Here is a 13,106-nt window from a genome sequence, read left to right on the forward strand (position 1 = left end):
CAGGAGAGCAGCACAGATACACACAACTACCCAGACAGAGAGACCACACAGTAATCTACCCAGACAGAGAGACCACACAGTAATCTGTGATGCAACTAATTCATTCGGTTCACAGATGGAGTCAGGTACCTGCAGGTAGGGTTGCAAAATTCCGGGAACTTTCAATAAATTCCCTGATTTTCCCGAAATCCCAGTTGGAGGATTCCTGGAATCAGAAGGAAAGAAGCGGGAAATCCAGAACAGGATTTCTGGAGAACCAGGGAATTTATTGAAAGTTCCTGGAATTTTGCTACCCTACCTGCGGTAATGGATCCCTTTTGAACCCTGATGTCCTTCATTTCAGAGGGCTAAACTAGGATTACCAACATGCCTCTCACCGTGAGATATGAGCCCAGCTGACATATAGGAGACTCCCAATAAACTAAAGCTCCACCACTCCATCTGCTTCACATACTGGACGGAGGGAGGGAGGGAGGGAGGGAGGGAGGGAGGGAGGGAGGGAGGGAGGGAGGGAGGGAGGGAGGGAGGGAGGGAGGGAGGGAGGGAGGGAGGGAGGGAGGGAGGACACTGACAGGAGCAATGGGTCTATGGGAGAGAACGGTCATCTTGTGTGATCTCACCACTTTTCCCAACTGCATTGTTGGGTTTGGAGCTTGCCAGAAAGGCATTCCTTGTGCACGTGACATTAAAAATGTGAAACTTGATAATGCAGACAAGGGAAGCCTTTTTGCCATAACATATAGATTTGTTTAACAAAACAAGACCAAATGTAATTTTCTATGCATATGTTACGGCAATAAGACACATGGATCTTGTACTGCACAGAGCCAGTAGACTATAGGGATTATAGAGATGACAGATTCAGTAGAGGGTTTGTGAACGACGGTGACGATCTCCATTGTATCTGTATGTTTGCGACGCAAAAAGAACACGACCAATGGACACACCCTCAGCCTTGTTGGTCATGAATTGAACAGAGGTAAAACAATGCATAATGAGGGGGTTGTAAACAAAATTAGTGATTAAGATCTGTCTGTCTGTTTATGATAATAATACAAAATGTGATCCAACTAAACAAGAAAACTGAGAGAGTAGCATTTAGACATTACAACACTTCACTTTCTGCCAATGGGCATATTGATATTGTAATGGATAGTCCACTGCACAGTCAACTGATTATAGTGGAGCACAGCCAGTATAACTACTGATTATAGTGGAGCACAGCCAGTATAACTACTGATTATAGTGGACCACAGCCAGTATTACTACTGATTATAGTGGAGCACAGCCAGTATTACTCCTGGTTAACCACAGCCAGTATAACTACTGATTATAGTGGACCACAGCCATTATTACTACTGATTATAGTGGACCACAGCCAGTATAACTACTGATTATAGTGGACCACAGCCAGTATTACTATTGATTATAGTGGACCACAGCTAGTATAACTACTGATTATAGTGGACCACAGCCAGTATTACTACTGATTATAGTGGACCACAGCCAGTATTACTACTGATTATAGTGGACCACAGCCAGTATAACTACTGATTATAGTGGATCACAGCCAGTATAACTACTGATTATAGTGGACCACAGCCAGTATAACTACTGATTATAGTGGAGCACAGCCAGTATTACTCCTGATTAACCTCAGCCAGTATAACAACTGATTATAGTGGACCACAGCCAGTATTACTACTGATTATAGTGGACCACAGCCAGTATTACTACTGGTTATAGTGGACCACTGCCAGTATAACTACTGATTATAGTGGCCCACAGCCAGTATTACTACTGATTATAGTGGACCACAGCCAGTATAACTACTGATTATAGTGGAGCACAGCCAGTATTACTACTGATTATAGTGGACCACAGCCAGTATAACTACTGATCATAGTGGAGCACAGCCAGTATTACTACTGATTATAGTGGACCACAGCCAGTATAACTACTGATTATAGTGGAGCACAGCCAGTATTACTACTGGTTATAGTGGACCACAGCCAGTATAACAACTGATTATAGTGGACCACAGCCAGTATTACTACTGATTATAGTGGACCACAGCCAGTATTACTACTGGTTATAGTGGACCACAGCCAGTATAACTATTGATTATAGTGGACCACAGCCAGTATTACTACTGATTATAGTGGACCACAGCCAGTATAACTATTGATTATAGTGGAGCACAGCCAGTATTACTACTGGTTATAGTGGACCACAGCCAGTATAACGATTGATTATAGTGGACCACAGCCAGTATTACTACTGATTATAGTGGACCACAGCCAGTATTACTACTGATTATAGGGGACCACAGCCAGTATAACTATTGATTATAGTGGAGCACAGCCAGTATAACTACTGATTATAGTGGAGCACAGCCAGTATTACTACTGGTTATAGTGGACCACAGCCAGTATAACTATTGATTATAGTGGAGCACAGCCAGTATTACTACTGGTTATAGTGGACCACAGCCAGTATAACTATTGATTATAGTGGAGCACAGCCAGTATTACTACTGGTTATAGTGGACCACAGCCAGTATAACTATTGATTATAGTGTACCTGTTGGGGAATAATCAGAATTGGTTGGTAACATGGGTAAGATGTTTTATATTCATCATATGTTTGTAAGTTACTTCTCATCAGAATGTTATTTTTGTATAATACTGTGGCGGGGTTGCAGTATCTGTTCTCTGTCAAGACTAAGTTGCTTGGGCCTCAGAGAAGGGAGAGGTCAAGCGTGTATCTCTTGGCTCCACAATGTCTGTGTGCCAGTCAATGTGTCTCTGTGATCTTGTCAAGATAGGATGGATTTGATATTTGCCTGTTGATATGGAGGATTTGTTTATGGTTCTGAGTTTGAGAAAAGAAAAGAACATCGTTAAGGAGACAAAGCTGAACGATAAATTATGGCCAAGGCTGTCTGGCTATGTGTGTCTTTGCTATAAAGGATCTCAGTTGTAATGTGTAAGGGACTCTCAGAGAATTCATGTATAGACACTGAATTGATCTGAGAGTCAAAGGGTTGTGATGGAGCTCAAATAATTAAAGATGGACTTTGTGATAACTAACTCTGACTTGTGTGTGGTTTGCTCTCATGATTTGGTAAATACAGGACATTTCCACGACATACCACAGCCAGTATAACTACTGATTATAGTGGACCACAGCCAGTATAACTACTGATTATAGTGGAGCACAGCCAGTATTACTCCTGATTAACCACAGCCAGTATAACTACTGATTATAGTGGACCACAGCCAGTATAACTACTGATTATAGTGGACCACAGCCAGTATAACTACTGATTATAGTGGAGCACAGCCAGTATTACTCCTGATTAACCACAGCCAGTATAACTACTGATTATAGTGGACTACAGCCAGTATTACTACTGATTATAGTGGACCACAGCCAGTATAACTACTGATTATAGTGGACCACAGCCAGTATTACTACTGATTATAGTAGACCACAGCCAGTATAACTACTGATTATAGTCGACCACAGCCAGTATAACTACTGATTATAGTGGAGCACAGCCAGTATTACTCCTGATTAACCACAGCCAGTATAACAACTGATTATAGTGGACCACAGTCAGTATTACTACTGATTATAGTAGACCACAGCCAGTATAACTACTGATTATAGTGGACCACAGCCAGAATAACTACTGATTATAGTGGAGCACAGCCAGTATTACTCCTGATTAACCACAGCCAGTATAACTACTGATTATAGTGTACCACAGCCAGTATTACTACTGATTATAGTGGACCACAGCCAGTATAACTACTGATTATTGTGGACCACAGCCAGTATTACTACTGATTATAGTGGACCACAGCCAGTATAACTACTGATTATAGTGGACCACAGCCAGTATAACTACTGATTATAGTGGACCACAGCCAGTATTACTACTGATTATAGTGGACCACAGCCAGTATTACTACTGATTATAGTAGACCACAGCCAGTATAACTACTGATTATAGTGGACCACAGCCAGTATAGCTACTGATTATAGTGGACCACAGCCAGTATAACTACTGATTATAGTGGAGCACAGACAGTATTACTCCTGATTAACCACAGCCAGTATAACTACTGATTATAGTGGACCACAGCCAGTATTACTACTGATTATAGTGGACCACAGCCAGTATTACTTATGATTATAGTGGACCACAGCCAGTATTGCTACTGATTACAGTGGACCACAGCCAGTATAACTACTGATTATAGTGGACCACAGCCAGTATTACTACTGATTATAGTAGACCACAGCCAGTATAACTAATGATTATAGTGGACCACAGCCAGTATAACTACTGATTATAGTGGAGCACAGCCAGTATTACTCCTGATTAACCACAGCCAGTATAACTACTGATTATAGTGGACCACAGCCAGTATAACTACTGATTATAGTGGACCACAGCCAGTATAACTACTGATTATAGTGGACCACAGCCAGTATAACTACTGATTATAGTGGAGCACAGCCAGTATTACTCCTGATTAACCACAGCCAGTATAACTACTGATTATAGTGGACCACAGCCAGTATAACTACTGATTATAGTGGACCACAGCCAGTATAACTACTGATTATAGTGGAGCACAGCCAGTATTACTCCTGATTAACCACAGCCAGTATAACTACTGATTATAGTGGACCACAGCCAGTATTACTACTGATTATAGTGGACCACAGCCAGTATAACTACTGATTATAGTGGACCACAGCCAGTATTACTACTGATTATAGTAGACCACAGCCAGTATAACTACTGATTATAGTGGACCACAGCCAGTATAACTACTGATTATAGTGGAGCACAGCCAGTATTACTCCTGATTAACCACAGCCAGTATAACAACTGATTATAGTGGACCACAGTCAGTATTACTACTGATTATAGTAGACCACAGCCAGTATAACTACTGATTATAGTGGACCACAGCCAGTATAACTACTGATTATAGTGGAGCACAGCCAGTATTACTCCTGATTAACCACAGCCAGTATAACTACTGATTATAGTGGAGCACAGACAGTATTACTCCTGATTAACCACAGCCAGTATAACTACTGATTATAGTGGACCACAGCCAGTATAACTACTGATTATAGTGGACCACAGCCAGTATAACTACTGATTATAGTGGACCACAGCCAGTATTACTACTGATTATAGTGGACCACAGCCAGTATAGCTACTGATTATAGTGGACCACAGCCAGTATAACTACTGATTATAGTGGAGCACAGACAGTATTACTCCTGATTAACCACAGCCAGTATAACTACTGATTATAGTGGACCACAGCCAGTATTACTACTGATTATAGTGGACCACAGCCAGTATTACTTATGATTATAGTGGACCACAGCCAGTATTGCTACTGATTACAGTGGACCACAGCCAGTATAACTACTGATTATAGTGGACCACAGCCAGTATTACTACTGATTATAGTAGACCACAGCCAGTATAACTACTGATTATAGTGGACCACAGCCAGTATAACTACTGATTATAGTGGAGCACAGCCAGTATTACTCCTGATTAACCACAGCCAGTATAACTACTGATTATAGTGGACCACAGCCAGTATAACTACTGATTATAGTGGACCACAGCCAGTATAACTACTGATTATAGTGGACCACAGCCAGTATTACTACTGATTATAGTGGACCACAGCCAGTATAACTACTGATTATAGTGGAGCACAGCCAGTATTACTCCTGATTAACCACAGCCAGTATAACTACTGATTATAGTGGACCACAGCCAGTATAACTACTGATTATAGTGGACCACAGCCAGTATAACTACTGATTATAGTGGAGCACAGCCAGTATTACTCCTGATTAACCACAGCCAGTATAACTACTGATTATAGTGGACCACAGCCAGTATTACTACTGATTATAGTGGACCACAGACAGTATAACTACTGATTATAGTGGACCACAGCCAGTATAACTACTGGTTATAGTGGACCACAGCCAGTATAACTACTGATTATAGTGGAGCACAGCCAGTATAACTACTGATTATAGCGGAGCACAACCAGTATTACTCCTGATTAACCACAGCCAGTATAACTACTGATTATAGTGGACCACAGCCAGTATTACTACTGATTATTGTGGACCACATTCAGTATTACTACTGATTATAGTGGACCACAGCCAGTATTACTACTGATTATAGTAGACCACAGCCAGTATAACTACTGATTATAGTGGACCACAGCCAGTATAACTACTGATTATAGTGGAGCACAGCCAGTATTACTCCTGATTAACCACAGCCAGTATAACAACTGATTATAGTGGACCACAGCCAGTATTACTACTGGTTATAGTGGACCACAGCCAGTATAACTACTGATTATAGTGGACCACAGCCAGTATAACTACTGATTATAGTGGACCACAGCCAGTATTACTACTGATTATAGTGGACCACAGCCAGTATTACTACTGATTATAGTGGACCACAGCCAGTATAGCTACTGATTATAGTGGACCACAGCCAGTATTACTACTGATTATAGTGGACCACAGCCAGTATAACTACTGATTATAGTGGAGCACAGCCAGTATAACAACTGATTAACCACAGCCAGTATAACTACTGATTATAGTGGACCACAGCCAGTATTACTACTGATTATAGTGGACCACAGCCAGTATTGCTACTGATTATAGTGGACCACAGCCAGTATAACTACTGATTATAGTGGACCACAGCCAGTATAACTACTGATTATAGTGGAGCACATCCAGTATTACTCCTGATTTACCACAGCCAGTATAACTACTGATTATGGTGGACCACAGCCAGTATTACTACTGATTATAGTGGACCACAGCCAGTATAACTACTGATTATAGTGGACCACACCCAGTATTACTACTGATTATAGTGGACCACAGCCAGTACTCTCCCAAGGTACAAGATTACATGTCATGCAATCATCAAACCCTCTGTTTGGTTTCTAGTAGTTTGGGTCTGAGACAGACTCAAGAGTAATTCTAGGAGCACAATTACTGTTGGCTATTTCCTGTTAAGACACATGATCAATCTGATCATGTCACCACAAGCACGTGAGGCAGATTCTGACTCACATCCATATGCCTTCTGTTATTCAGTCTTTCCACCGAAACCAAACAAGCTAACCGAAAAATGCAAACGTCTGGTTCCCCATCAAATCAACATGTGAACATGTATCCTCTTTCATATTGAAAAATAAACATATACTTCAGGGGGAAAGAAATACTTGTTTTTTTCTAATTCAAAGTCATAAGGAGAGAGAGCTTAACTTTAAGCAAGTGTTAAATTTTATAGATCAACAAGTAAGCTGTGTCTGATGTCAGGAACAGTCTTTCCAACTGTCACGCCAGAAATAATCTATCAAACCTAATATTGCTCTCAAGCAACCCATTCCAGTCCTGGATAAATTCAAATTTCCTTCATTTTACTGCACAAGTGCTGCCTCGGTCCACATGGGCAGGCTCTTCGTCTCTAGAGATTCAACAGCCTCTATTAGCTGGGACCCCTCCACGGCCATTTTTTATCTGTGAACAAGCTAATTTTTTTTTTTTTTTTTTTTTTGTCTATATCCCAGGCCACAGACAGCTCTCGAATAGAATCTGTTGCTCGGCAGCCTGACCTGAAACACACTCAACCCCATTTTTCCATCGCCCATCATGAAGAGAAACTGAACAAAACCACAGTAAATTCAACACCCCTCCTCGAAGCGTCGATACATGCTGTCTCCCTTTCTCTCCCAAGCAATCTCCATTTCTCTCTCACACTCGCTCTCTTCCTTTCTTTTAAACACTACACTTAACCTTTCCATTTCTCTACAAAGAATATACACTACATTGGCTTGGAATATTTTCTGAATAAACAACTATGTGATTTTATGGCTGCCTGCATAAGCCACTCAAATTAATCAATTATTGAAACGTAACAAACTATACACACTATTGTTCTGTCTATTTGATCTTCCCCTCCCTGTTGCCTCACAACATCAGGCGGGATTGATTTTGTTCATGCATTTTACATTTCAAATAGCCTTGAAATTTCAAGCACATTGCAATGTCCTACGCTCAAGACAAAACTATAGCCTAGGGATGAAATCTGTCGTGCGTTCGCATCCAGCACTAATACTATTAAGCCAAAAGAGCCTAAAGTTCTGTACCGCAGTCAGAATAAACTGTAGCTTTATATTTGAAGTTGGGATCATGTTCTTTAGACCCTGGTCCATTGGAAGGGAGAGTGTAGGTGCTGAAAAGCCGTGCAGTCTGCCCACTGCAGGTTTGTCTTAATGACATCATAATGACATCCCTAAGGGTCAGACAACAGCAGCTTGAAACCTTTATAAACTTTGACAAATGCCAGATACAAATGTGGGATCTTAATTTGAGCCGGTTTGCTAAAGCAGGAAAATAATCCTGCAGCAACAGGACATTTGAATTATTATGTGGATTATACAGTATTTCATGGACATTTTTGTAGGAGTTTCAACATGGAAATTACACACTTCAGAAGCATTTTTAAACCTCAAATACACTACAAGTTTTACATTTCCTGCACTGCAGGAAAGTTCTCCTGCAACAGAGTGATCAAATTAAGATCCCACATCCGTAGGAGAGGGGCAAAGGGGGGAACCATTCATCCCAACGAGAGGGGGGATTCTCAGGGGCTATATCCTGAGGGAGGGCAGTTACACAACTACTACTAACTACAGAGCCTGAGTCACAGTAAGAGTAAACCACCTCTTGACTTGGCCTGTAACCTTTATGATCATCGTTGATTCAATTCCCATGATGCACCTCTTTGGTTATTTTTGATTCCTAGCACAGTCTTGGCTCCACATCATCACCCCTCCCTGATGGAAGTGGCTGGTAAGTGCTCAGTATGGAGGCGGCCAGAATACACGCAGCTTTGAAGGTTTTTCACAGGTAACACTTTCCATATGCCTTCTCTGTCTTTGACATTCATCATCTCAGCACTTTTCATTTGTTTTGTTACAATTATTCTGTCCTCCTGCCACATCAACAGACTGAATTAATGAGGGAAACGCACAGTATGCTCACTCAATTTATTTCCTTGGTGTGAGAATAGAAGGAACGTGAAGTCCAGGTCATCTAGACTGTCATCGTTTCTGCAACAGGGACTTGAGGTGAGCTGTGCTGGAGTGAGTTCCTCGCCATACTGGAGGCTCCACAGAAACGGCCAGCAGCATATGCAGGCCTAGGGCACGTCACACCATACTGAATATAGTGCACTACCTTTGACCAGTGCACCATTGGCCGATGGTCAAAAGTAGCGCACTATATAGGGAATAGGGTACCATTTGGAATGCAAGCTGCGGGTCCAGGACGTGTTAAGGACCTGACAAATAATTTAAAGATACATTTTACATGTACATTATTTAGCAAATGCTCTTATCCAGAGTGACTTACAGTAGTGAGCGCATACATTTTCATTCGTACTGGTCCCCCGTAGGACTTAAACCCATGCCATGCTCTACCAACTGAGCCACACAGGACCGTAGTCTCTCCTTTGTGGTTGAAACCCTAGCCTCCCAGCAGAGCCCAGCACAAAGTGGTCAGTGTGTGTTGGCTTGGTGGAGTGAAAGCTGAGAGAGTCCTGGATGCTATGTCAGCAAACTCAGAGATTCTGCTACTCCATGTCCATCAGGGGAGAAGTCAGCCGGCCGGCAGGGGCTCGGGCCTCCCCAATCAGCCTAACCTCCATGACAGGCTGAGATGCATTCTGGGACCAGGAGCCATTCCCAATCGCAGCGCAAAGTCAAGGACCAGTCAAATATGTACCATTGTCCAAATCCTGGGGAAGGAATGCTGGCTAAAGTCAAGCTCCTGTCATTTTTTTATGAATGTAAAAGGGATGGATTCAGTGGAAAAAGGCGAAACGCTGAGATTTTCACAGTACAAGACTCCTCTTTTGTTCCTGCCTGTACTGTATGCGTGACTGTTTCAAAAACAGTCTAATAGAGCCTAGTGGTTCTGCTTCATGGCAGCTCTGATGCCACTTCAAAGTCCATTCCATTGAAAGTGGGCCACAGTAAAGAACTAGGTCTGCACAACTCCTTGCACTCAGAAGTGCAACAGAAGGACACAATTATTGTGGACAAGAATATTAAATTACAGGCAAGCCCTCAGAAACAAGGTACAGGGCGAGAGGAGAGAGAAGAATGACTTCATACCCCCCACACCCCCTTCCAGTCCTGTGTGATCAAAGACCCACGGAAGCAGCTTTGACTAGCTGACTAGCACTGGCCCTAACACCGTTCAGCTTGGTGACCTCTCACCCTATAGCTGGTGATTTCATCAGGTGATGCAGTAGCTGCGTTATTGGGGCAGCACTCTGGAGAAAACAGCTTGACCCCAAGACAAAGCACAATCACACAACATGATTACCAGCCTCCAGAGGGATGGAGCTGAGCTGAATGCTACTAAAAAGGCTATAGGAGTACCAGATAGCTGACTGATCGCTCTCTCCTCTCTCTCTCTGTCTCTGGTTGTTTATTATTGCTGTCTTTCTAAAGAGAAAGCTTTTTGAAGAATCTCTCTGAGAACTGACAGAAGAGCAACTCATAACTTTGAAAGTGCCATGTTTTTATTCGAAGCACCATTCAATGATTCAGGTATAGACCCAGGTTTTGTCATAGTACAGTTAAAAGCACTAAAGGATCTGAGTTTTAGGCCTTCTGTGCTGTTGACTCTTAGGACTGGTTCCCCAGACCCAGATTAAGCCTATCCTCCTGGCGCATTATGGTCAATGGAGAAACTCAATAACAAATGGTTTTAGTCAGAAACCAGCCAATACAGTCCAAGAACAATGTACCTATTTTGGGAAGTCTCTGTTCTGCTTACCTTCCAGTGTGGTTCCTTTCCCCTTCAGAGGGTCTCCTAGGCCAGAGGAGTAGCGTGCGCTGACGGCCAGGTCGTACTCAGTGCCAGGCTGCAGGTTCTTCAGGAGGACGTTGGTGTTCTCTCCCTTCACTGACACCTCCTTCCTCTCGCCACCCGCCGATGGAAGGAAATTGATACGGTACTGGAGGACGCGGCCCGGTGCCGCCGCCCACGACAGCTTCATGGTGGACATAGTCTCGTCGAAGACCCGCAGGTCCCGTGGAGATCCCTGCCCTAAAAGAGAAGAGGTGGGAAAAGACGCGCTGTCAATGAGGAGTCAATCAAGTTTGAAGTTGTTGGGCACAGTGTAGGTTCTGGTATATGACCAATTAACTCAGGTGTCTGTTATTACACTAGACAGATTGGAAAGACCACAAGTCTTCAAGTAATATAAAGGTTTTTGGAAAGGTACACGGTGAATAGCACAACAAGGGCATCATTGAAAAGAAGATTGAGGACAAAACATAAACCCATCTCGGAGTCAGCTGGGTGCTGGATGGGAAAGAGCCACAGGCTGGGATACGTTCTCCCCTTTAAACAAACAGCTGCTTCATTTAAAGGAGCTGGAACTGCTTTGAGTGCTGATAATCACTGAGAAGAATGTGGTTGCCGTGGTGAATAGGAGTAATTTTTGGTTCATTTTTCCGTCAGCCTCCCTTGCTCCTTTGGCTCCGGCGCTGTAAACTCCTGCATTTCTGATCAACATTTCACCACAAACACACACTCACACAGACCTCTGGTATGTATCAAAAAATACCCCCCTTAGAGGCCAACCCCTTTGTGATGTCTTCCATTGACTTCTCGCCAAAATATAATGGCACAGTAAGATTTGGTAGAATATTAGCTCAGTAGATCATAAAGTAGAAATAATTATCACTGGTTTGATGCAATAGGCATGCATGTTCACACCCCTTGACGATAAGTGTAACCGAGTTTGATTCGTAGCGTCACTCGCCAGCTTGAAATGTCTTAAATAGCTAGCGTAATTGTCTAAGAAGTTGTCAAGTGGGCGGTCATGTTTGTTAGCAATCACACTAATGCTAGTTAGCAGCTTTCTTCAAACTAAACCCAGATACATAAAAATGGTATCCACAAATTCATATGACTCTGAGGAAGTAGATAAAGGGCCTCATTGCCAAAAACTATCCCTTTAAGCAAGCACAGTGTGACTGCTTCATAAGCAGATGCCTAGTCACCTTCTTTGGTGGTGCCATCAATCTGCATCTCTCCGCCAGTGCCTAACTGGTACTCTGCAGCCACCGTCACACGGTACGTCGTTAAGGGGTTGAGCTCCGGCAGCACGATGGTGGTCTCTTGGCCGACAGTGACTGTCTCTAGTCTCGCGCTGTCGCCCCTTACTGGTTCATAGGTCAGACGGTACCGTACCACTGCTCCTGGTGCCGGCGCCCACGACACCAGGAAACTGTCTGTTGTTTCCTCGGACACCCTCAGGTTACTCACTGTTCCTTGTTCTATGACAAAGATATAAGAGGTCATACAAATATTAAAACAGAAGTTATGGCATTTGCTTCAAATTATTTCTCTGTTGGTATCTGTTGGTCTGATGGTACTGACCATCTAGTGTGGTCTCAAATCCATTCAGAGGGAAGCTGTCTCCTTGGGCGTACTGGGCAAAGACGTTGACCTCGTAGAGGGTGACAGGCGTGAGGTGAGGCAGCAGAGCGGTGAGCGTGTCCCCAGGCACGGACATGGACACAAAGTCCCCGTTGGTGTCAGCAGCCGGTCTGAACTGGATCAGGTAGGACAGGACGTTGAAGACATCGGTCTCCCAGGTAGCTCTGAAGCTCCTGGTGGCCACCTCAGAGAACGTTAATGACCTCGGTGGCAGTAAGCCTTCAGGAGATAGAAGAAGACTAAACATTAGGTCACAACACTCAGAATGCATCCCAAATGGCACCTTAATTCCTGTGTCCCTATTGGCACCCCATAGGGCTCTGGTCAAAAGTAATGACCTGTATAAGGAATAATAGAGTTCCATTTGAGACGGAACCTGAAAAACCCAATAACATGATCTATATTCCATTAGTGAAAATCCCTGTATTGTTTTCTATGTTTACGGTACTCCATGTTGTCATAATAGATTAGTATATAAA

General features: G+C 43.0%; 1 protein-coding gene across 7 annotated transcripts in view; it reads right to left on the minus strand.

The window, feature by feature from the left end:
* The window catches only part of LOC139415024 (collagen alpha-1(XII) chain-like), a 105,193-nt gene that overhangs the window by 73,839 nt on the left and 18,248 nt on the right, over positions 1-13,106 (minus strand). For all 7 annotated transcript variants that reach the window (XM_071162770.1, XM_071162769.1, XM_071162767.1 and 4 more), the window contains exons 11-13: positions 12,568-12,846; positions 12,189-12,464; positions 10,954-11,226 (exon numbers count right to left, since the gene is read on the minus strand). In XM_071162770.1, the coding sequence (XP_071018871.1) occupies positions 10,954-11,226; positions 12,189-12,464; positions 12,568-12,846 (828 nt within the window). The remainder of the gene's footprint in view (positions 1-10,953; positions 11,227-12,188; positions 12,465-12,567; positions 12,847-13,106) is intronic.

This window comes from Oncorhynchus clarkii, chromosome 8 (genome assembly GCF_045791955.1).
Source record: "Oncorhynchus clarkii lewisi isolate Uvic-CL-2024 chromosome 8, UVic_Ocla_1.0, whole genome shotgun sequence".
Taxonomy (NCBI): Eukaryota; Metazoa; Chordata; class Actinopteri; order Salmoniformes; family Salmonidae; genus Oncorhynchus; species Oncorhynchus clarkii.